Genomic DNA, 24,142 nt, shown 5'->3' on the forward strand with positions numbered 1-24,142 from the left:
TAAGTGTTCTTTCAGCCTTTGCCTCCTCCCCAGACCTCAAGCTCATAAGGTAGATGTTGGAAGAGGGCATCTCAGACGACCAGCACTCAACTAGGGCTGTTAGCCTTTCCCACTCAAGTAAGACGTAGTAGACAAACGAGATAAATATGACATTTTACTCAACAAAAGAAAGGGGGAGCTAGAATAAAGGTGCCACAAGCAAAGTCAGTGACTGGTTGGTGGCAGGGAATGCTTCCTCTAGAACCAGCGTGGCACTAAGTGGGCCATATTTCACAGGGCTCCCACCGACCTCATTCGTTCAGGAGTTATACAGGAATGCCAGTCAGCTCCAGCCACATTCCCTCCCCACAAAGCGCTGGCCCACTGGGACCCCAGCTCAAGCTCTTGAAATGTCACAGCTACACGTCACGAGGCTCTTGCACAGACACCTGAAACTCTTCGAGGAAGGTTTGCCGATCAGAGGGACGGATCCAGCTCAAACACGTTTCTAGGTAGAGTGGGAGAGACCTGGAGAGCAGGAAAGGCGGTGTGAAAAGGCGAAACAGAAAACAGAAGGTTGGGCAGCCTCCCCCCTTTTCACTCCTCATCACCCTCAATAGGCCTGAGGAGTCCAGGATTCCAACTGCCCCTCAGCCCCAAGCCAGGAAGCCTCACCACGTAGCATCTTCCTGGGGCGACTTAGTTTGGGCCTCCAGCCTCCTCCAGAGAGCAGCAGCTTCATCCCTCCGATCCTGCCGCCACAGGGTTTGAAGCAGGTAAAAGGAAGCATCTTGATTACCTGCAGCCCAACCCCCGAGTACAGTGCCTTAGAACTTGACAGAGCCTCAGGCATTATTTTATAAAGGGGGGATCTTTGGTCTAAAGAGGGAAGTGTCTTGCCCACACTCATACATGGACCAGGTGTGAATCCCATCTCTAGCCCAAGGCCACTGCCTGCGCACTACAAAGGCCTCAGCTGGCCCTGTTCCTATACAACTTGCCTCACTCAGTGCAGTCAGGATCTTTGTGTCTGAGGATGCAGGCGAAACCAGAGAACTCCTAGGAGCCTTGCACACACACTTGTATATGTCTGTGCACACACACTTGGTTTTATCGCTACCTATATACAGCAAAGTCTGAGAACACCACCTTATGCCCAAGTACTTCCCCCATAGGCTTCTCTGTCTGGCACATCTGTGCCTAACCGATGTAATGCAAGCATACATACCTGGGCATATCTGCACACCGAGGAGGAAGTCTTGTAGGGCTTTGGCATCGTGGCCACTTGCTACCCATTGCAGTCCCCGACTGATCAGGGCAGCCGTCCGAAGCTGTTGGAGCGTCACATCAGACCTACACCCCTGCTCGCAGTTGGAAGCTGCCCCTAGGGACCAACCCCAGAGTCAAGAAGCGTCTCCTCAGCTGCACAGTCACCAACACCCCAGGCCCCCTCTATCTCTTCCTGTGTCCAGAGTCCCATTCTCTTAAGTCTCCCAGGCTGCTGGTCCGAGACTCATGGAAAGGAACCCACTTCCATCACCACCTCTTCCAGAAAGTAAGAGGAAAGTTGAGTCTAAATTACCTTGTTCTCTGTCCTCAGGCGTGGCACGGAAGAGCAGCTCAAGGCACCTAAAGCAGGACATGGAGCAGGGTTGAAGAGGAGTCAACCTCAGGAACCCTGGGGTGAATAGGTAAGAATGGAGCTCACCAACTCGGGTCCCAACCAGAAAAATCATCCCTGCACACCTTCCCCGGGACCCCGGGGGACTCACCGGCTGAACTCACTAACTGCTTCTTTTTGGGCCCCCAGTTTTGCCCAGGCTTGGCCCTGAAGCAGGTGGGTGGCAGAGACCCAGAGTGGGCAGTGTGGCAGTTCCCTGGCTCCTTTCCTGGCATTTTCCGACAGCAGAGACGTCTTGGGAAGCAGAGACGACGTGCGTCTGAGCAGCTCCTCACATACAGTTAAAGCGTCCTGGGCTCGGCCGGCCTGGATCAGCGCCGCTGCGGCCTCCAAGAACAGCTCGGGCACACAGGGCCCTGGGGGGCAGGGGGGCGGGGAGAACTGGAGTGGGAAGAGGATGCAGGGTCTTGAAGAGGCATGAGCCACCATGCCCAACCCCTTCACCAGGCCTTGGTGTCACACTGAGACCTGGCCCCCAGAACAAACAGCATGACAGAGAGAAACACAGACAGTAACAGTCCAGTCTGCAGAGGGGCTCCTGACCCTTCCATCTCATTGCAGAGAACCTTGCTGACACACCTACCCTTGACTCTGAGCAGTCCAGCAACAGGGCCAGCAGATCCAAGTAATGCTCTGCAGCATCTTCTGCCCTGAGGAGTCACAACCCATGAGCCTCACCGTGGGGTCCACTGAGAATCTTCTCTCTTGGCCAACACAGAGATGCGCAGGGGCTCTGAATGGTAGTGGGGGTCGGCGGTCTTAGGGCTCCAAACCTGGCTCAATGTGGGATCTACACCAGTTACAGAATGGACCGAGAGGGCTGATGTGGCGCAGTGGGTTAAGCTGCCACCCGCAATGCCAACATCTCATGTGAGCATCAGTCCAAGACCCAGCTGCTCCGCTCCAATCCAGCTTCCTGCCAACGCACCTAGGAAAGCTGCGGAAGATGACCCAAGTGCCTGGGTCCCTGCCACCCATGCAGGAAACCTGCATGGAGTTCCTGGCTCCTGGCCTCAGCCTGGCCCAACCCTGGCTATTGTGGCCATTTGAGGAGTGAACCAATGAATGAACTAGGCAAATCAGCAGGAAGCTGGATCAGAAGTAAAGCAGCTGGAACTCGAATCAGTGCTCATATGGGATGCTGGCATTGCAGGCAGCAGCTACACCTGTTGCACCACAACACTGGCCTCAAACTGATAAATGTATATGGCCCGTGAATGATGTTATAGATATTCAAATGGCCCTTGGCAGAAAATGGTTCCTTGCCCCTGGTCTTGATGAAGAGTTATCAGTTTGAATCCAGGAGCAAGGCTTTTGCCACTACCTTGGTGAATACCCAATTAACAAGAACAAAAGCAGTCGTACTCCAGGGAAGGCATCAGAAGAAGGAGGGGGAGCTCAGGTGAGCAAGGGGGAACCTCACCTCTCTGTCTGCAGGCATCGGCTTGCTAGCAGGTGCTTGGCCTGGCTCTGTGTGCCACAGTGAAGCGGTGAGGCTGCGTCAGGAAGTGGGAGTAATAACTCCACGTCAATGAGAAGCTGAGGGGCTTCAGAACTGTGTGCAATACTCAAGGCCTAAAAGGGACAGAAAGAAGAAAGGGCATCCAGCATCTCTGAGAGCCACGCATCCTTACACTTGTTTTCTGACCAGACCCATCCGGACACGACACCTCAGGAATCCTCCACCTGGCAGTTCCTTACCTCAACCAGCAGCTCTAGACTCTCCAGCTCTGCTGCTGTGTCCCCCAGTTGCCGATACAACCTGGAGGCCTCCAGAAGTGGAGGACCCAAGGCTGATCCCTCTTTCAGGGCTGCAGTCAAGTACAGCAGCGCTCTCTGTGGATGCCCCTAGAGGAGTCGGGGGACACAGGCCTCAGCTACTCTCACGAGGCCCATACTGCCTATAATTCCCCCAACCCACCCTGGGACCCTCTTTACCATCTTTCGGAAACAGGTCCCCACCGCCGTATACACCTGGACCAACAGAGGCCGTGAACACAGACCTGAGGCTGCTTCATGGAGGCTGCCCAGTGCCTCGGGTAGGTTCCCTGTGTTCAGCTCCCGGAGGCCTGAGGGCAATCAGGCTGTAAGTTCAGAGCGGCCCCAGGGCAGGGGGCACGATGAGGAACAAGAGCCCAGAGGACATGGCAGGGAGCTTGTGAGCCCACAGAACCCTGTAAGCAAGGAACACATGAGTCAGGCTGCTAGCTGACCTTGGCGGTAGGCAAATGCTGTCAGAACGACATCCCTCAAGCCTCGGGCAGTCTGCAGGGTCAGTGGAGCATCCGATTCCTCAGCTGGGGGCCTCCAGGTTTTCAGAAGTAGCAGCAGGTCCTCAGAGGTCCCACTCTGGGGAGAGAAGGACAGTGAAGGGCTTCACGCCTGCAATCACTCCCTCGCCTCCTGAGTCTCCTGGGGTTGGACCTTGAGCCTAAGGGCGCTCCTGATTCCTGCTCCCCTGACTCTAAGACACAGACAGCTGTGGAGCACAGATAAAGGAAGGGAGAAAAACCTGAGAACAGTGAAGAGCTATGAGACCACAGAAAAGCCGAGGCTGCAAGTTGACTTCAGCAAGATTACAAGACCCCTAACCCTACCCCAAATTCAAGTTATTTTTAAAAATGCTCCCAAGAAAATTCCCTCCGATGAGACCAACCGGAGGAAATCACTCAAGAGTCCCTGTAAGAACCTAGGTTTTCTTACACCAACCCAGCGGCCTTCCCAGTTATAATGATGTTAGAGGCTGGAGAGAAGGGAGGAAGGTGGCGACCCTGAGCTCCAGGTCACTTCCCCATTACCTGGCTGCCATTCAGGGCCTTCAGCAGCAGGGCCAGATCCTGAAGACGGTCAGCGCTCAGCCAGAGTGCAGCCTGCAGGCCGACCAGCTGGTGCAAGGCAGGGAGCAACTCCGGCACAAGGCAGGAAGCTCGGAAAACAGAGTTCCACAGTTCCATGGGCTCCCTTTCCGCCCTCGGCCCTGGCTGCTCCTGGATCTCCAGCACTGTGGAACATGTACACACACGCCTGAGGGGGGACCTCATCCTCCATCTCCCCCCACTTTCCAGCCTCCCCTCTGCAGAAGCCCAGGGGGTACGATGAAAACACCTCAGGTCTGGGAGCACATGGATGACTGGAGAGTGGCATCTCTCTCCACGGAGGTGACGGCTTGTGTTGCTCCTCCCATCCCCTTGCAAGGGCTTAAACCCAGACTGAAATTGGCCAGGGCATGGGAGGCCACCTCGGCCCTCACCTCTCTCTAGGCCCCGCTGGATATCCTGGGCCTGATCTTCAGTGAAACCCTGGGCCAGGCCCACCCTCAGGATGATGAAGTTACAGGTGACAGTCAGCTCCAACTGTAGAACACGGACAGCCGCAGGGAGCCCTGGAGCAACACACGCTGGTCTCACAGACTGTTCCCCTTTGAAAGATTCCCCAGAGAAGATCTCAACCCAGAGAGCCCTTACTCCAACTAAAGTGGTCTCAGTAAAGCTTTGGACTGAGAGTCAGGGAGGGAGCCTAGAGAATTTCATTCTAGAAAGTTCTGGAACCCATTCCTTCAAATGTCTGTGTGTGCACACGTGTGTGTAGGACTCACACGTCCAAAGACTATTCCACCCGAGGGCCCTCTGTGCCTTAAACTGGACACCCTCTCCATATTCCCTCCTGGGTCCCCACCCCCTAGCCCCAGTAATCATCTCAATCCCAGAAACGCACGGGAGAACCTGACCACCCCGGAGAAGGCCCTGCTTACCCTGTAGGCTGTGGAGGAGCTCTCTGAGCCCTTCCAATGTGTCTTGAGCCAACCGCTGCCGCCTCAGAGACAGACCAGAGCCCTGAGCTACCTGCCAAACGTGGGACGGGTGTCACGGGGGAGCAGTCTTTTTCTCTCTCCTTGCAGCAGTGGCAAGGGATGCATTCTCCATCTCTAGCTCTCTGGAAAAGGTCCAGCTCAGTCACTGCCCCACTGGCTGGGGTAAATCCCCACTGGCTGCAAACCTGCTTTCTATGATCTTGGAGCTGCAGGGCGAGGGTCCCAGCAACCGCGTTACCTGGACCTGTCGAACGAGTCGGTTATTCTTGTCCTTCCACAGGTCCAGGCAGCTGGCGCGCGGCTCTGAGGAGCCCGGATCAGTATGGGAAGACATGGTGGCCGAGGCTGGACTCCTGGCGGATGAGGCTGGCGCGGCCAAAGCCCCTGCCCTAGCAGGGAGGGCCCAGTGCACTCCCGCACCCTGCTGGGCTCCCCTGCTCCCCCTGGGGTCCCAGCAGGGCCGGCCCTCCCTTGCTAAGCGCCCTCCACGCGCTGCCCACCCTGGCTCCACCCTCGCCTCCGGTTGGCCAGGCCTGCAAATCTCTCGGTTGTGGTTGGGCCTCTTCAAGAGCTGGCTCCCGCGGGAAACCGGGAAAACAAACGAGCCCGGAAGGACGGGAGGAGGAGACCCGGGGGCCCGGGGGCGGGGAGGCCGGTCTGGACCGGAGGTCGCACGGCGCGGCCTTTGCAGAGGCCCAGCCTTCCGCGGTGGTTGGCGGGAGTCGGTCTCGGTGCCGGGGTCCCTGGTTCGGCCCGGCCCGCCGCGCGCCCGCCGTCAGCTCTGTGGGTGTTCCCCTCCCGGCGCGCCGCCTCGCGCGCTGCATGCTGGGAGTCGTAGTGCGGCCGAGAAAGGTTCGTCCCGCGCGGGAAGTGTCTGCAAAAGGTACGAACTGCTGGGACCCTAGTAATTGTCCAGTCTTCGCACTTCAAACATCAACATGCTTTCCACCGGGTGCGCACCGCGTGCAGTCGACTGACAGCGCGGCTCTTCGCTTATGCAGCTTGCACTGCGCCACGGTACCTGCCCAGTCCTTCCCATAGATGGAGTAGGGTCATTGGATATCCAGGAACAACCACCAGCACCCCACTCCACCTCCGCAAATAAAAAAAAGAAAAAATCTTGACCTTACATACGTAAAAGCAACTGAGGGTGGGTCACAAGGTAAACTTAAGAGCCCAAAATATAAACTTTCAAAAACAAACAAACAAAAAACCGCAAGAGTCCAGTGCTGTGGCGCAGTGAGCTAAAACCTCGGCTGTGGAGCCGGCACTGTGGCGCAGTAGGCTAAGCCTCCGCCTGTGTTGCTAGCATCCCATATGGACGCTGGTTCTTGCCCCTTCGGCTGCTCTTCCGATCCAGCTTTCTGCTTATGGCCTGAGAAAGCAGTGGAAGACGGCCCAAGTGCTTCGGCCCCTGCACACATGTAGGAGACCCAGAAGAAACTCCTGGCTTGATAGGTTCAGCTCCTGCGTTGTAGCAATTTGGGGAGTGGATGGAAGACTTCTCTGTCTCTCCCTCTCTCTAACTCTGCCTCTCAAATACATACATACATACATATATACATCTTAAAAACCTCAACCTACAGTACCAGCATCCCATATGGGCTCCAGTATGAGTCCTTGCTGCTCCGCTTCAGATCCAGCTCCCTGCTAATGCACCTGGGAAAGCAGAGGAGCAAGACCCTAGCCCTTGGGCTTCTGCACCTATGCAGAAGACCTGGAACAAGCTCCTGGCTCCTGGCTTCGGATGGGCTCAGTTCTGGCCATTGCAGCCATTTGGGGAATGAACCAGTGGATGGAGAACCTCTCCTTCTCTCTCGCTGTCTCTACCCCTCTCTGTAACTCTTTCAAATAAATAAAATAAATCTTTAGAAAAAAAGAACATCTTCATGACCTTGGGCTTGGCTACGAGTTCTGATATACAACATTAAGAGCATGAACAATAAAATCAGGTGGATCTCATCAAAGTCTAAAACTCGTGCTACTGAAGAAGTAGTTAGGCTGTGACCAGAGACAAGACCACCGAGATGTCCTAATCTCTATTTGCTGTAACCCCTGTTCCAGTTCCTCGTAAGTATTGGCATCCAAATATCTGTTCTCCATAGCGTTGATGTGTCTGGGTAGGTGTCAGTTTTCTGTAAACCGTTCCCCATAAGCATGGCCTCAGGTTCCTCATAGGTGGTCCTGAGTCCAACAGGCTGCAGCTAAGCCCAGCAATGCTGTACTGTTAATGCATGCTGCTGATGAACCTATAAATATTGTAATAAACCTGGATGGGATGCCCAGTCTTGGGCAGTAATTCCACTGGGCCCATCGACGGTATTAAACTGCTTCTGCTCATCCTGCATCTCTGTCTCTCCCTCTCTGTAACTCTGCCTCTCACATACATACACACATACATACATCTTAAAAACCTCAGCCTGCAGCACCAGCATCCCATATGGGCACCAGCCGGCCTCTAGTGCCTGTCTGCACTAAAGCAATTTCTCCAATCCAGCTTTCTGTAACACTACAAAGACAACATTAAGGAAATTCAAAGAAAAGCCACAAGGTGGTAGGATTTGTAAATCCTAACACCTCCTAAGGAGGAATAAAATTCTGAAAGCTCAGTAATAAAAAAGATTTTGAAAACATGTTTTATTGACGTGTTGGGGCTCAGGCCTTGACTGCGTACTTCCATAGAGGGAACAGCCACTCCTGCTGCTGCTGCTCCTTGGTCTTCAGGTTCTCCTCCTGCTTGCTGAGCCGGGAGCTTGTACTTCTTGCCCTTGTAGAATTTCCTGAAGTTTTCTTTCTGGGTCTGGCTAATGATAGTGAGAACACAAGCGATGGATCTGTGGACAACTCAGACCTTGGAGAGCTTGGACACTGCACCACCTGTTCCTTTGGTGATGCACAGCTGGGACGGCTCCACCTTCAGGTCGTCCAGCTGTTTCAGCAGCTCCACTTTCTTCCTGCCGCAAAGGTCCCGAGCCTTGATCTTGGCCATGACTTAACAAGACTTGCTGCCACCACCACTCAACAATTTTTTTTTTTATTTGACAGATAGAGTTAGACAGTGAGAGAGACAGACAGAGAAAGGTCTTCCTTCCGTTGGTTCACTCCCCTAATGGCCGCTTTGGCCAACCTGTGCCAATCTGAAGCCAGGAGCCAGGTGCTTCTTCCTAGTCTCCCATGCAGGTGCAGGGGCCCAACCACTTGGGCCATCCTCCACTGCCCTCCCGGGCCACAGCAGAGAGCTGGACTGGAAGAGGAGCAGCCAGGACTAGAACCTGGTGCCCATATGGGATGCCAGCACCATAGGCAGAGCATTAACCAAGTGAGGCACAGCACCGGCCCCCAACAATTTTTTTTTTTTTTTGACAGGCAGAGTGGACAGTGAGAGAGAGAGAGACGAGAGAAAGGTCTTCCTTTGCCGCTGGTTCACCCTCCAGTGGCCGCCACAGCTGGTGCGCTGTGCCTATCCGAAGGCAGGAGCCAGGTACTTCTCCTGGTCTCCCATGGGGTGCAGGGCCCAAGTACTTGGGCCATCCTCCACTGCACTCCCTGGCCACAGCAGAGAGCTGGCCTGGAAGAGGGGCAACTGGGACAGAATCCGGCGTCCTGACCGGGACTAGAACCCAGTGTGCCGGCGCCGCAAGGCGGAGGATTAGCCTAGTGAGCCGCGGCGCCGGCCTTCCCAACAATTTTCATACATACAAAAACCTGCCACCCATGTGGGAGAACAGGATGGAACTCCTAGGGGGTTCCTAGATTTAGCCTGGCCCAGCCCTGGCTGTTGTGAGCATTTTGGGGAGTGAACCAGCAGATGGAAGATCCCCCTCTCTCTCTCTCACATGCTCTTTCAAATAAGTATATAAATAGATATATTTTTAAAAAGATGTAAAAAAAGCTGAATAGGCTAACATTGTGGCACAGCAGGTTAAGCTGCTGCCTGTGATGCCAGAATTTGGCAATAAATGAATATTTAATAATAATAAAATAAAATAAAATAAACAGATGGACAGTAATTTCACACACACACAAAAGATACCAGGAGAAGCACACAGGGGCCAGCGTTGGGGCCCAGGGGGTAAAGCCAATGCTTGCAATGCCCACATCCCATATGAGTGCCAGTTCAAGTCTCAGCTGTACCATTTCCCATCCAGCCCCCTACTAATATGCCTGAGAAAGTAGCAGACGAAAGTACTTGGGGCCTTGCCACCCAAGCAGGATAACAGGATGGAGTTTCTGGCTCCTGGCTCCTGGCTCCTGCCTGGCCATTGCATACACCTGGGGAGCAAACTAGCAGATGAGAGAGCTAGTGCTCTCTCTTTGTGAACCTGCCTTCAAATAAATCAGTATTTAAAAGGAAAATGAAGCACATAAAAACATGGATTTCAACATCATTCACTATTAAGAGAAATGCAAATTTAAACTCCGAGATACCATTGTACACATGTATACACATAGAATAGGGGCAGCAATTGTGACACAGCCAGGTACGCTTACACTTGGAATGCCCACGTCTCATAGCAGAGCACCCGGTTCAAGTCCCAGCTACTCAGGTTCCTGATGATGCTTCTGGGAGGTGGCAAATGATGGTTCAAGTACTTGGGTTCCTGCCATCCACGTGGGAGATCTGGATTGAGTTCCTGGCTCCTGGCTTTCACCTGTCCCAGTCCTGCCTGTCATGGGCATTTCGAGGAGTAAACCAGCAGAAAGGAGCTCTCTCTGCCTCTCAAGTAGACAAAAGATAACTTTAAAAACAGTAAAAAGACAAGTAACCCAATAAAAAATTTAGGAAAATAATCTGGACATTTCTTCAAAAGCACAGGAAAAGATACACAATCAACAAACCAAAACCACAAGCCAAATACACAGTGGGTATATTACTTCACACCTGCTAGGATGATTGGAATCAAACTAGATAACAGCCACCGCCGTGGCTTACTTGGCTAATTCTCCGCCTGTGGCGCCGGCACCCTGAGTTCTAGTCCTGGTCGGGGCGCCAGATTCTGTCCCGGTTGCTCCTCTTCCAGTCCAGCTCTCTGCTGTGGCCCAGGAAGGCAGTGGAGGACGGCCCAGATGCTTGGGTCCCTGCACCCGCATGGGATACCGGGAGGGAAGCACCCTGCTCCTGGCTTCAGATTGGCGCAGTGTTGGCCATAGCAGCCATTAGAGGAGTGAACCAACGAAAGGAAGACCTTTCTCTCTGTCTCTCACTGTCTATAATTCTGTCTAATAAAAAAAATTTTTTTAAAAAAGGTAGAGAACAGGGGTGAACATTTGGCCTAGCAGTTAAGATGCTGCTTGGGATGCATATATCCCACATCTGGGTATCTGGTTTCAAGTTCAGGCTCCAATCCCAATTCCAGCTTCCTGGGAAGGCAGCAGCTGATGGCTCAAGTACTTGGGTTTCTGCCACTTAATTGAGAGATCTGGATTTGAGTTCCTGACTCCTGATTTTGGCCTGGCCCAGCTCTGGCTACTGCAGGTGTTTGAAGATTAGTCAGTGAATGCTTCTGTGCTTCTCAAATAAATACATACATACTTAAATAAATAAATGTTTTTTAAATACATAAGTATTAACATGAATATAGATAAATCTGAATCAACATACACCGCTGATGGGAATCTAACATAGTTCAGGAACTTTAGAAAACACATTGGCAGGGGCTGGCATCGTGCCACAGTGGGTTAAATTGGGACTTGTGTCACCTGTACCAAATCCAGCTTTCTGTGCCTGGGAAAGCAGTGGAAGATGGCCCAACCTTGGGCCCTGACACCTATGTTGGATACCAGAATGGAGTTCCAGGCTCCTGGCTTCAGCCTGGCCCAACCCGGGCTATTGTGGCCATTTGAGAGACAGAAATCTCTATCTCCTTCCAGTGGATAGAAGATCTGTCTCTCCCTCTCTGTAACTCTGCCTTTCAAATATATAAGTAAATCTTGAAAGAAAGCAGAATGGCAGTTCTTTAAAAGATTAAACAGTTATTATATGACCCAGCAATTCCATAATTTACTACTAGGTATATACCCAAGAGAAAGTAAAATATTTCAAAACAGAGGGGGACATTTGGCACGGTGGTTTAAAGGTGCTTGGGACAGCTGCCTCTCATACCACAGTGCATGAGTTCAAGTCCCAACTCCACTTTTAATCCCAACTGACTGCTGATGTGCACTGTGGGAGGCCGCAGATGACGGCTCAAGTGGTTGGGTTCCTGCCACCCACATGGGAGTCCCAGATTGAGTTCCAGGCTCTTGGCTTCAATCTGGCCTGGCCCAGCCGTTGTAGGCATTTGGGGAGTTAGCCAGCAAATGAAAAATCTCTGTCTTTGTTTCTGTGTATTTCTACCTTTCAAATAAACAAAAAAAATTTAAAACAGGTATAAACAAAAACTCATATGTAAATGTTCATAGCTGCACTGTTCATAACATAAAGGTGGAAACCCAAATTCCACAGATGGATGATTAAATAAGCAAAATGTGGTGTATCTGTGCAATGAATTATTATTATAGGTAAGCCATAAAAAGGAATGAGAAACCCATGATACATGCTGCAACATGGATGACCTTTGAAAACATTAGGCTGTTAAAAAAATAAAAAGCCAGACAGAAAAGGCCATATATTGGGGCTAATGTGGCATAGTAGATTAGACCACAACTTGCAATGCCTTCATCCCCTATCAGAGTCCTGGTTCTGAGGCCCAGCTGCTCCTCTGATCCAGTCTCCTGCTGTGTACCTGGGAAGGCAGCAGAAGATGGCCCAAGCACTTGGGTTCCTGTCACCCATGTAGGAGACGTTATGAAGATCCTGGTTCCTGTCTTCATCCTGGCCCAGATCTGGCTGTTGCAGCCACTTGGGGAGTGAACCAGGGGATGGAAGACCTCTTTTCTCTCTGTAGCTCCTTCTCTGTTGATCGGCCTTTCAAATAAACAAATAAATACATTTTATAAGAGGCCACATATTGTATGATGCCCCTTTTATGAAGTATCTATAGATATATATAGAAAGCAAATCAAGATGCCAGATGTTAAAGGAAGAAAAGGGAAAGACTGCCTAATGAGTAGAGTTTCTTTCTTTTTTCAAGATTATTTTCATTTTATATGAAAGGAAGAGAGATGGAGGGCAGGGATATAGAGAAATAGATCTTCTACCCACTGGTTCTCTCCTCAAATGCCTGCAACATCCAGGCCTGGGCCAGGATGAAGGCAGGAGTCTGGAGCTCAATTCAGGTCTCCCACATGGGTAGCAGGGACCCAAGTGCTTGAGCCATCATCTGCTGCCTCTCAGTGAATTGGCAGAAAGTTTGATCACAAGCAGAGGAGCTGGAACTAAAACCAGGCACTCTGATATGGGATACAGGTGACCCAGGTGAGGACTGAATCACTGTGCCAAATGTCCACCCCCAGGGTTTCTTTCTACTGTGATTAAAGTGTTACAGAATTGATACTGGTGATGGCTCATTTTCTTCCTCCTTTTTGTTTTTTAAAAAACAAAGATGTATTTATTTATTTGAAAGTCAGAGTTAAAGAAGAGAGGGAGATCTTCCATCCTCTAGTTCACTCCCCAGATGACTGCACCAGCCCTGGCCAAAGCCAGGAGCCAGGAACTTCTTCCAGGCCTCCCACATGGATAGCATGGGCCAAGGCACTAAGGCCATCTTTCACGCTTTTCCCAGGCCATTAGCAGGGAGCTGGATTGAAATGAAGCACACAGGACACAAACCAGTGCCCAAATGGGATACTGGCATTGCAGACAGTAGCTTTACCTGGTACACCACAGAGCTGGCCCTAGAAAGATATAGCTTCTTTTTGGGTTGATCAAATATTCTAGCTAGTGTTGTGGCACAGCAGGTTAGGTCGCTGCCTGTGATACTAGCATCCCATAGGAGCTCCAGTTCGAGTCCTGGCTACTCCACTTCTGATCCAACATCCCTGCTGATACACTTCAGAAAGCAGCAGCAGATGGCCCGAGTTCTTAGGCCCCTGCCACCTGTGTGGGAGAGGAAGCTCCTAGTTTCGGCCTGACCTAGTCCCCATCTTTGTAGTCATTTGGGAAGTGAACCAGGGGATGGAAGATCTCTGTCTCTCCTTCTCTGTGTTTCAAATAGATAATTTTTAAAAAGGATGTTATTTACTTGAGAGGCAGAGTTAGAGAGAGAGAGATCGATCTTCCATCGTCTGGTTCACTCCCTAAATGGCTACAATGGCCAGAGCTGAGCCAATCTGAAGCCAGGACCCAGAAGTTTCTTCTGGGTTTCCCATGGGGCACAGGGGCCCAAACACTTGAGCCATCTCCTGCTGCTTTCCCCGGCCATTAGCAGGGAGCTGGATCAGAAGTGGAGCAGCTGGAACACAAACTGGCACCCACATGGATGCCAGCATCACATGCGGTAGCTTTACCTGCTATGCCACAATGCTGGCCCCTATCCCACTGTTTTAACATGTTCTTTCAGTGGTCCCATTTCTTCCTGAACTGGGCAGGCTTAAACTTCAAACTCCAGTACTATTCCTCCTCTCTAGAGTTTCTCTATTTTTTTTTTTTTTTGAAAGATTTATTTATTTAAAGAGAAGAGTGATAAAGAGGGAAATAGAAATCTTCCATCCACTGGTTTATTCCTCAAATGCCTACAACAGCCAGAGGTAGGCAAGACTGAAGCCAGGAACTCCCTCCAGGTCTCCATGTGGGTGGCAGGTCCAAGTACTTAAGCCATTTTCTGCGTCTTCTTAGGGAGCACATTGATAGGAAACAGGAACCGAAAGTGGAGCTGGGACACAAACCCAGGCACTCTGATAAGGGATCCAAGTCCCAAACAGTGACTTAACTGCTGCACCAAATGCCTACTCCTTCCCAACTCATCTGATAAACGTCTCCAGAGGAACTCAAGCCACCACTTTAACCATGACACGGGAGTGGTGGGGTGGACGGACGGCATGGGAGACACACAGAAGAGCATTAGGGTCGTTCGGTTTGGTTCCAATCAGGAATAATCAGTGGGACATCATACAGAATGCTCTATAAGAAGGGCAAGTAGGTCTGATAAAGGCAGCACAGGTTGGGAACCAGCGAGGCTCCCACACAAGTGAAAGGCAAAGGAAGCTCCATTGTGAGAGGACACACAGAGCGGGGGACTCAGCACTGTTTGGGGCTTCAGACAGTAGAGCTTGTGTTTCATGAGTCCTGGGCTTCTTTTCATTTTTTTTTTCTGTTATCAAAAAAAAAAAAAAAACTTAATAAAAAGTGTCATATGGCAAAGGAAAATGGCAGGTGAGATAATAAGTGTGATTTGGGAGGAAGTGGAGGCAGGGAATTCAGCCAACTCCAAAAGCTTGCCAAAGGTTCTCAGATGTAACCAGGCCTGCCTAAAATGACTAATGCCATCTACACCTGCTGGGAAGGAAGGCTGCCCCTCCCCCTAGCCCTTATAGGACATGGGGGTTTCCTCTACATCTCAGACACACATTATTTACATTATGATTTTATTCTTCTTGGGAGATCACCTTCCTAGTCTCTCAGATGCATCCAAATCCGGAGTTAAGGGATCACGAGCCACTGTCGTTCTGAATGATCACATAATGAAGTCCCAGCAGCCAGCAGCCCCTGGATACACAGTGGTAAGAGGCAGTGTGGCTGAGCCTCTCCTGCAGGTCATCCAGCACCTGTCCAGGCTAACTTGTTCTCCAGCTCTCTACGTGCAAGCATCCACAACAGCCTGAGCTACCTCTGCTGGGACAGAACTAGCTGCCTGAACCAGGAGCTCACGGCACCATCCACTCGCATCACCAAGGCTATGCCCAGGAGAAGTCCCACGCTGCTCACAATGAAGCCCAGGGCCTCAAAAATGAACCTGCAAAGAAAGGTGGCGTCTCAGAGGACAGAGAGGAGGCCTGGTGCCTCTTCCCTACGGAGGCAAAACCTGTTCATTATGAATGTTCACACGTTGCTCCAAGCTTCTCTCTCCCCACTACTGCTCCTTCTCAAGCAAATCCACTCACTTGGGGGCAAACACCTTCCAGACCATGAGATGCCTGCGGAGGATGGAGGCTGCCAGGACACAGGCCAGAATCTACGGGAGGAAAGGAAGGGCCAGGTGACTCAGGAAGGGAAAGAGGAAGCAGGGAGAGTTGCTATATTCCCCTGTAAATGCAAGGAGGAAAGCACTGTGTGTCAGTGGAAAAAAACCCCGGGCTATGAGTTGGGAGACTCGATTCTTGTCCTGGCTCAACACTGACTCACCAGGTGACCGGGGGCAAGTCACTGCCCATCTGTGATGCTAACACTCGGGCTGCCTCTCTGCCTCCCAAGGCGGAAGATGTCGGGGCCACATCTTCTGCCGCTGGAGGAAAGGATTCCTGACTGCAGCGAGGGAAAGAATCAAAGAATCCAGGCCACCGCCTCGGCTTTTCCAGTCTGCCCATTAACGGAGGAGCAGTCCCCAAATGCCACAAACAGGGTCTGGATTTAGGTCGTAGAGAGGACATGGTCCAGGACTAGGATTAAAGAGATGCAGATTTAAGGTTACTGAGCTTATCTGCACCCCAGTGAAGGATCCCAAGGGTTTGAAAGTATGAGAGGATGTGAAGCACACGCATGGGGAAAGGTCACCAACTCCCGATCTGCCGCTGTACTCACCTGAACGCCAAGGACAAAGAGGTACTTGAGGCCCAGCTGCAGCAGTGCTGCATTGAAATGGTGAGGGGCCTCCCGGAGCCGCATCTCCATCAGTGGCTCCTCCTCCTCCTCTTCCTCAGGCCTGACTTTGGCCTCAGCTTCATGCCCTGGGGGGTGCTGTCTCCTTTTTGGCCCTTGACTCTCACACAGAAAGGGCCAGAGCAGGAGCAGTGGACAACCTACTGCCTCGGGGGGTGGGGGAGAGGGAGAGATGTTATCAATGGAGGACCCTGGTGGGCCAGTCCACTCTGGTCCCCAACCACCCACAGCAATTCCATCTCCAAAGAGCCTAGGCCAAGGGGTTTCAACGATCCAACAAAATCACATCTCCCCACTCAGATCCAGGGGCTCCTTTTCTTTCTACAGAGTAAACCATGGAAGCCAGGGAGGGATGAGGAGTTACCTGCAAAGAGAAGGTGGGAGGCAAAGGTATTGGCTCCCACTAGCAAAGCAGGCAGCCAAGTAGAGGATCCGTGACCTTCTGGGAATCCCACGAAGGCTGCGTGCCAATGGATGGCGGGAAAGACAGGCTGGTGGCCAGTGGAGTAAAAGGTCTGTGTGGCCATGAGGGCCCAAGCTGAGACTGCCTGCCAAGGCACAGTAAAAGGACCTGGAAGAACAGATACACCTCTCTATAGCCTGCTGCTCCACAACGCACACTCCTACTGCGTCAGTGCTAATCCTCTCACACACACATGCCTACCACCCCGACCTCCCGAGAGGCAACGCTTTGCTGTTCTAATGCCCTCTGTGACGCAAAGCCCCGTCACCCTAATGCGAACCCTGCTATGGTCAATCTCTCATTCATGCACACCTCATTATGCCATTAGGTAGTCATCAACAACCACCTCTATCCCTGGAAAAGGCAGGGAATGTGCTCATGAGGATACGGCCTTTCAACGAGAAATCAATTTTGGAGGACTCCTTGCCTCCTGCCTCCACGAACTCTGAGAGCCAATGGGAGGGATCAATTAGTTTGGTTACTGCAGGTAAGAGAGAAGACATTCGGAAGGCCTTCCCGGCTCTAAGGGGCTCAGGATCTTATGTGAGCTGAGGAACTGTAACAGCGACAACTCCCATCACTCCTGTGCTCAGCTGAATCAGAGCTGAGACGGGTACTTACCAGGGCGGGGCACGGGGATCCCGGCAGCAAGCAGGTGCAGGAGAAGGAAGCTCTGCAGAAACAGAAGCAGGAACACGAGACTGATGCGCTCCGTGTGCAATAGCAGAAGTGGGAAGGCCAACAGGGTGAGGGCCGTGACCATGGCAGCCGAGTAGACACTCCCCAACTGATAGGCAGCCACCGTCAGTGGACCCTCGGATCTGGTCCTCTCTAGCCGGCCCCGGAACTCCTCCTGCATGTGTCGGTAGATCTGAGGAACCACGTAATCCAGGTCGGCCTGAGAAGTGGGGGGGCCTGAGAAGGGAGTGAGGACAGTCCTGGTCCTGGGGGCACTCGCCCCGGCCTTCACCAGCACCGTGACGGGCCTCCAGAGCAGCAGCACGAGCCCTGCGGCGGCCAGCCCCACCACAGCCCGAGGCAGCACAGCCGACGCCCCAGCAACCAGGGCTCGGAGACGCGGGGGTGCCTCCTCTGCTCCCGAAGCCAGCGCCCAGTAGGCAGCAGTGCCCAGTGCCATTAGGGGCAGCCCCCAACGCACAAAAAGCACAGGGGGCTCAGGGCTCTTGAGATTACCATAGTGGCGAAGCCATAGGCGCACAGCAGCTAACAGGGCCACCAGCGCCCCCACACAAGCTCCATACCACAAATTCTTGGCTCGACCGCCCACCATGGATGCCAGAGGATTCAGCCATGGAGAGGAGTGGCAAGCGGGTGTCTCTTCAGGGCAGCGATGAAACAGCCCAGCTAGCCTTGTACATAAAAGCAAGCCAACGCCAAGCCTCAGGGCATATGTGCCACTGTGCCGTGGGAGGCCTGTTGGGGCAGAAGAGCCAAGACGGGGTATCGTGAGCAGCTTAGGTGGCAGCATCTGGCCCTCCCAATGAAGCTGCACAACGAGGAGCAAGATGAGCGAGCCCAGAAGGAAGGGGGTGGCCTTGGCCTCAGCTACAACAAAACTATCAGAGAAGAAGGCAGCCAGGCGAATGAGCAGAAGTAACAGGATGGGCCTAGGGATGGGAAGCAGGCTTGTGAGTGGCCTCCTGGGCCCCCAGCCAGCCCAGGCTTTCCACAGAAACGGCAGCAGGGAGCCCACTGCAGCCACTGCTGCTAGAACCACCGCATCCAGCTTCAGCCCAGTGGTCGCCAGCAGTCCAGCACACACGACGGCCCCAGTCACGCCCCAGGCCACAGGCATCAGGAGTAGGGAGTAGAAGGGGAAGGCCGGGGATGTTGCCCACTGGGATGCCAACATGCAGAGAAAGCAGGCAGCAGCCAAGAGAGCAGCGCCCCCCGCCATGCGGACCAGAGAGAAACGAGCCCAAAATTCGATGCACACGGCCCGAGCTCCCCGCAGGAACTGCTGCAGCTCAGCAGTCACAGCCTTCAGCGTCTCCTCAGCCCCCTGGGGATTCTTCAGAAGCCACTGGTAGTCAGCAGAGGCCTTGGAGAACAGGTTCTGCAACCGACGGAGCTCCTCAACGTGGAAGTCCTGAGTAGCAGCTGAATAGGTGTGAAGAAATCGGGACACCTGGTGGAAGGTCAGAGGCCAAGGGCAACAGAGGCAAGGAGAGGTATTTAAAAGCGGTATCTGGAAATCTGTGACAAACTCTGTCCAGGATGGAGGAAGGGCAGGACAATGGTTATGGAAGGTGGAATTGAGACCGGACAAAGGACAGGGAGTGGGTCACTGTGCTTCTCTCACGTCCACCCTAGCTTGCCCAACTCCTCACTTACCTGCTGGGCATTGATATGGAGAGCCGAGGCTTGGGCCAGAGCAGAGGAGAGGGGCTGGGAGTCCTTGCCCCCTGAGAACAGCTCAGCAATCACTTCTCCAATGTTCCCAAACGGGATGGGCAGGCCCAGCAGCAGGGCCAGTGTGGGCACAAGGCTGATTTGAGGGATCACCTCTGGTTCCTAGAGGGAAAGTACAGGGGTCAATGGGTTCATCACAACACTGCAGTCAGTATTTGGGATGGAAGAGACAGAGGTCGAGGTAGGAAATGAGAATGGGATATATCCAGGCTCATGGATCTGGGGGCTTAAAATAAAGGCATGCATTAGGATGCTGCAACCATGACATGGGCTGACCCCCCAGGAGACCAGATGAAGAGCACCCCGGGCCTCACCTCTGGCGGAGTGCTCGGGAAGAGGGCTGTGGGGCTGTACAGAAAGAGTGCAGCCGAGACCTCCAGCTCACTGTCTCCTCCATGGTCGCCACTCACGGTCATCCCATGGTCCCCAGCCACCACCAGCAGTGTGTCATTTTCCAGACGCTCCACAAGTCCCCTTGGGGCCAAGAAATGTATCACAGGTAGCAGACGGATAGACTTTTCCCAGGGGCCCCTCTACCCCCAGCTATGAGTGGCCATAACTCTGATGCCCAAATCTATAAACTGAGATACTCAGATGGAGAGTCCTCTAGATTCACAAAAAGGCGGGAGAAGGCGGAATTCAGCAAGGAGACGGCGAGATAGGGACTTTTTCTTCTTCCACCCTGAGATTGTCAGACACACCCACTCCCCCAGCCAACAGCCCACACTCACTGGATCACCTGGTCCATCTGGCTAAGTTTCTTTGCCATTTCAGGGTGGTGCGGGCCATGCCTGTGGCCACAGTGATCCACACCCAGGAAGTGAGCAATCAGCACATCCCATTCACCACTGTCCACTGCGAAGGGAAAACACTGAGCACGGGGACTAAGGCCCACTCCTCAGCCCCAGCCACGTCCTGACACTCCCCAGGCTGCTGCATGCATGGGAGGCTCAGAGTGTGTGCACTGAAGCAGCCCTCCCTGGCGTTTCTGTTAGGCAGGGACTGAGGGCTCGGGCCCCGTGCTCACTGGTTGGATACAGGTGTTCCAAGATGCCATTGTCCACTGTGTGGAGGTCTCTGGTGTTGAAGGACGGGAAGAAGAAAGCTTGGGAGAAGGCTCCAGGGAAAAGGGCTTTCCAGGTGTCATCTCCCATGAAGACGATACGCCTTCCTGCAGGGGCAGAGCAAGGCAACAGAGGAGAGGAGCACCTTTAACGACCCATCAGAAATCTCTGCCATGCACCCCAAGGCCCTGCCATTCCATCCTGTAACTCCTTCTCCTTCAGAGCCCAACATTTTCAAGAAGTTCTCCATGTAACCCTACTCCATCCAGGCCTCTCACTGCCCGTTCCTACCAATCACCCTGTCGGTCCTCCATGCCCGAGTATCTCGGTGGATGTTTTTTCTGAGTGTGCCCCTTTTTCAAGGTCAGTGAGCTCTGCTTCTCTTCCCCACACTGTCAGCTGAGGCCCCATCCTCACTTCCCTCTTTCTTGCCCCTCTACTGAGTTCTCAAGAGTAAAATCCACATCGCATGCAGATTAAAAGCTTCACAAGGAGAAAGGGCAGATCAGGGCCCCTCTCCTTTGTCTCCCAAGTTGAGCTCCCTACACACAAGGCCCTGCACCCAAAGTTCTGGCTCCCTGACTTCTGAAGCAATTTGCCAAGATTTCCAAAGGGGCCCAGACTGACCTGCACTGTTGAGTTGCTTAATGAGATTGTCTTCTACTATGGCGTGACTAGCAAAGTTGCTGCCGGCATCGACAAAAGTGGGCAGTGAGCCGGTGGTGAGGGCCTTGAGGCGCTGCATGGTGGTGGTGGGTGGATCCACCTGCGCTCGGTAGAGGCGTGCACGGTGAGGCTCAGTCTCCAGGATCCTCTGCAAAGAACCTAGTTTGCCCAGAAAGGGCAGGGAGGCAGGAGGCTCCCCAGACCCATGGGAGCGCTGAGGCTGGGCAAAGTCAAATCGCAGAGCGTCTATCAGCACCAACACGACCCGGGAGAACTGGGCCGCCATCCAGCAGGCCCCGGGCTGTCCTCGATGCCCCCATGGCAGGGACCCAGGACCTGGGGGCTCCTGGCAGCTGCTATGGTTAGTGAGCTCCAAACGGGTGAGCAGGAAGCCACTGGTGAAGAGGGCAATGCCAGCGTAGAAGAGGAGGCAGACCCAGGCCAGGAAGAGCAGCACTGAGACCTTCTGCATCCTGGTAGGGGAAGAAGAGGGAATTCATCACGGCAGGGCAAACACTCAGTAGCTACTCTGGTCGCCAACATAATGCCCAGCTAAAACCATTTCTGTTCGAAAGCCTTACTGGAGATAAACAGTCCCACTGCCAAGCCATCGCATCGTTCCTCTCCATCAGTTCCATGAGGTCCCCGGAGCATGGGCCTCAATCTGGAGCCGCTGTTAAAGACCAGCCCAGATCGACTCCGTCAGGGACACAGGAATGTGCACATATGCATCAGGAGAGCCTACTGCCGAAAGCACACGGTCGCGAGGAGAACTTACTCCAAGCGATAGACCGCTCTCCGCAGGCTTTCCCAGCGTCTCTCTCGCTACTCTCAACACCCCTGCGGCGGCCAGGACTCGCAGTCGCCAAGAATCCAGGTCCGGCCGACCGCGCCGCCTGGCGGGGACCAAAGGGACGAAGGGGAGGAGTCATGCTCCGCTTCCCAGCGGCCAGGAGACCAGAGGCAAGACCTCCCTTGCACCACGGGGCAGGGGCGCAGGTGGAGAGTCGGTCAGGCATCACTGGGAGCTGGGTGGCAGGCGGCTCTGCCTCTTCCGAGGGATTCCTGGCCTCCGCCTGGACGCTCTGGCCCCGGTGCTAGGTACCTGTGGCTGCGAGCAGGGCCCAGGGGCGTTGCACCCCTACTTCGGGACAGGGGAGCGTTAGGGGTTCTGAGCAGCCCCCGGCTCACCTGCACCGGCGCCCGGAAGTGCGACAGCGGCGCCCAGGGCCTGGCACCACCGAGCTGAGGGCGGCAGACAGAGCGGCCCACCGGGAGCCCCAGCGCCATCTGCCGGCACCTCGGTGGAAATTTGGCGAGGCTCATTGGGCTTGGCAAGTTTGTTGGGAGATTTCATAATTTAGGAGAATTAGCGGGCAAGGCACTAAGTTCAGGAAAGAGTTCGGGGAGCTACCGTCCTTTCGTGGTTAAATCCAAAAGCACAGAGTCTGGAGTCAAACTCGGCTCTCTATCATTATTTGGCATTGCTTAGTAAAATGAAAATAAGACTTTTCTCTCTTTGCTTAGCTAACTCCTATTGATAAGGTTTCATCACTCCTCCTCTCAAATCAACTAAAGGAATTTTATAACTCAATAATAATAATAATAATAACTCCAAATAACCCAGTTTTAAAATAGGCAAAGGATGTGACTAAACATTTCCTTGAAGATATCCAAATGGCCAGGGGACCCACAGAGCAATGCTCAATAGCACCAGCCATCAGGAAAGTGCTGAAAATACCACTTAAGTCCACCGGGACGGCTATCATTAAAGACAAATAAATACTGGCAAGGGGGTGTTAGAAACCTTCATTTGTGGCTGGGGGATCATAAAAAGAGGGCAGCAGCTTTGGAAAACAGATGAACAGTTTGTCAACAGGCTACACAGTGGTGAACTAGCAGAATCACTCCAAGGTGAAAACCTGTGTCCAAACAAAACTGCACCTGAATGCTCATAGTACTACTGTCCATCACAGCCCAAGGTGCAATCCCAGATGCCCATCACTGACGAATAAACAAAACGGCTTCTCAGTACTATTGAGGAGGGGGCAGGTACGGCTGAGGAAAAGGTGCGTGACACATCCTAAAGTTGGCGGTTCTTCAGCTCTGAATATACTAGAAAGCACTGACTTTGTATTTTTAAATGGAGGAGTTGTGTGGAGCATGCGTGTTAAAAGCCTGGGGGGGGGGTGTCTGACACAGCAGTTAAGATGACACTTTGGACGCTTGGGTTCGAGTCACACAGCTCCACTTCCCATGTCAGCTTCCCACTAATGCACACCCTGGGAGGCAGAAGGCGATGGCTCAGGTACTTAGGTCCTTGTCACCCACACCTGAGACCCAGATTGAGCCTTGGGCTTCTAGCTTTGGTCTGGCCCAGCCCCCACTGTTGCATGCATTTGGAGAGTGAAATCAGTGGACAAGAGATCTTTATCTCCCTGCCAGTCATTTAAAACATAAGTACAAGACTTAAGCTGGCAATATCTTTTTTTTTTTTTTTTAAGATTTATTTATTTGAAAGTCAGTTACATAGAAAGAGGAGAGACAGAAAGAGAGAGGTCTTCTATCTGCTGGTTCACTCCCCAGTTGGCCGCAATGGTCAGAGCTGTGCTGATCTGAAGCCAATAGCCAGGAGCTTCTTCTGGGTCTCCCACACGGGTGCAGGGGCCCAAGGACTTGGGCCATCTACTGCTTTCCCAGGCCACAGCAGAGAGCTGGATTGGAAGTGGAACAGCCAGGTCTCGAACTGGCACCCATATGGGATACCAGGACCGCAGGTGGCGACTTTACCCACTATGCCACAGCGCCAGCCCCTGGCAATGTCTTAAAACCTTTAAAATAAAAGCCTAAATTTTTGCAATGGCCCTACAACTCTACACACTATCCCCCTTTCCCCTGTAATTCATCTTCTAGCTGCCTCTTTGCTTCTTTTATTTATTTATTTGAGAGGTAGAGTTACAGACAGTGGGATGGAGAAACAAAGAGAAAAGTCTTCTGTCCACTGGTTCACTCCCCAGATGACTGCAACGGCCGGCGCTGCGCTGATCCAAAGCCAGGAGCCAGGAGCTTCTTCCAGGTCTCCCACACGGGTGGAGAGGGCCAAGGACTTGGGCCATCTTCTACTGCCTTCCCAGACCATAGCAGGGAGCTGGATGGGAAGAGGAGCAGCCGGGACTAGAACCAGCACCCATATGGGATGCTGGCACTGCACAGCACCGATCCCAGCACTTTGCTTCTTTATCATATCCGTAGTGGTTCCATTGCTCTTCCACTTAAAATTCCCACATGCTCTACCCCAGGAACTCTGCATTTACAGTATCAGTTTCACTCCCAGCTGCCCAAAAGGGTC

At 52.8% G+C, this 24,142-nt stretch overlaps 2 protein-coding genes and 1 pseudogene across 10 annotated transcripts; all 3 read right to left on the reverse strand.

The window, feature by feature from the left end:
* Window positions 1-141: 141 nt before the first annotated feature.
* On the reverse strand, window positions 142-6,279 carry FANCG (FA complementation group G). Of its 3 annotated transcripts, none has more exons than XR_519319.4 (14): window positions 5,710-6,279; window positions 5,412-5,502; window positions 4,911-5,042; window positions 4,459-4,661; window positions 3,874-4,009; window positions 3,599-3,729; window positions 3,362-3,508; window positions 3,084-3,235; window positions 2,244-2,310; window positions 1,752-2,041; window positions 1,562-1,608; window positions 1,208-1,363; window positions 655-731; window positions 142-507 (listed from the first exon to the last, which is right to left on the reverse strand). XR_519319.4 is itself a non-coding variant. In XM_008271335.4 (14 exons), exons 1-14 carry the CDS (start codon window positions 5,803-5,805, stop codon window positions 399-401), a joined length of 1,881 nt encoding a protein of 626 aa, XP_008269557.1. In that variant the 5' UTR covers window positions 5,806-6,279; the 3' UTR covers window positions 142-398. The 3 variants fall into 3 exon arrangements, 2 of the variants coding, with proteins under 2 accessions (XP_008269557.1, XP_069909911.1); XM_008271335.4 differs by having other exon boundaries at window positions 655-778; XM_070053810.1 differs by lacking the exon at window positions 5,412-5,502 and having other exon boundaries at window positions 655-778; window positions 5,710-6,236.
* Window positions 6,280-8,084: 1,805 nt separating this feature from the next.
* On the reverse strand, window positions 8,085-8,608 carry LOC100339532 (large ribosomal subunit protein uL29 pseudogene; annotated as a pseudogene).
* Window positions 8,609-9,844: 1,236 nt separating this feature from the next.
* Window positions 9,845-22,052, reverse strand: PIGO (phosphatidylinositol glycan anchor biosynthesis class O). Of its 7 annotated transcripts, XM_070053779.1 has the most exons (13): window positions 21,985-22,021; window positions 21,572-21,689; window positions 21,375-21,466; window positions 20,755-21,266; window positions 20,091-20,234; window positions 19,795-19,918; window positions 19,378-19,537; window positions 18,986-19,165; window positions 17,252-18,779; window positions 16,532-16,738; window positions 16,090-16,310; window positions 15,453-15,523; window positions 9,845-15,304 (listed from the first exon to the last, which is right to left on the reverse strand). In XM_070053779.1, exons 3-13 carry the CDS (start codon window positions 21,407-21,409, stop codon window positions 15,175-15,177), a joined length of 3,312 nt encoding a protein of 1,103 aa, XP_069909880.1. In that variant the 5' UTR covers window positions 21,410-21,466; window positions 21,572-21,689; window positions 21,985-22,021; the 3' UTR covers window positions 9,845-15,174. The 7 variants fall into 7 exon arrangements, 5 of the variants coding, with proteins under 5 accessions (XP_069909880.1, XP_008269131.1, XP_051700282.1 ...); XM_008270909.4 differs by having other exon boundaries at window positions 21,572-22,019; XR_011380776.1 differs by having other exon boundaries at window positions 14,920-15,304; window positions 16,090-16,314; window positions 21,572-22,019.
* Window positions 22,053-24,142: the final 2,090 nt, after the last annotated feature.

Source organism: Oryctolagus cuniculus, chromosome 1, assembly GCF_964237555.1.
Source record: "Oryctolagus cuniculus chromosome 1, mOryCun1.1, whole genome shotgun sequence".
In the NCBI taxonomy this organism is placed as follows: Eukaryota; Metazoa; Chordata; class Mammalia; order Lagomorpha; family Leporidae; genus Oryctolagus; species Oryctolagus cuniculus.

What these genes read in the sequence shown, in the direction of transcription:
- FANCG (XM_008271335.4), bottom strand. Translation starts at nt 5,805, where the DNA reads ATGTCTTCCCATACTGATCCGGGCTCCTCAGAGCCGCGCGCCAGCTGC. An exon ending in GACTCGTTCGACAGGTCCAG is followed by an intron (nt 5,503 to 5,709) that starts GTAACGCGGTTG and finishes CACGTTTGGCAG; the next exon opens with GTAGCTCAGGGCTCTGGTCT. An exon ending in AGGCCCTGAATGGCAGCCAG is followed by an intron (nt 4,010 to 4,458) that starts GTAATGGGGAAG and finishes TTCTCTCCCCAG; the next exon opens with AGTGGGACCTCTGAGGACCT.
- PIGO (XM_070053779.1), bottom strand. Translation starts at nt 21,409, where the DNA reads ATGCGATGGCTTGGCAGTGGGACTGTTTATCTCCA. An exon ending in GGAACACCTGTATCCAACCA is followed by an intron (nt 19,919 to 20,090) that starts GTGAGCACGGGG and finishes TTCCCTTCGCAG; the next exon opens with TGGACAGTGGTGAATGGGAT. An exon ending in TCTTTGTCCTTGGCGTTCAG is followed by an intron (nt 15,524 to 16,089) that starts GTGAGTACAGCG and finishes TTCCTCCCGTAG; the next exon opens with ATTCTGGCCTGTGTCCTGGC.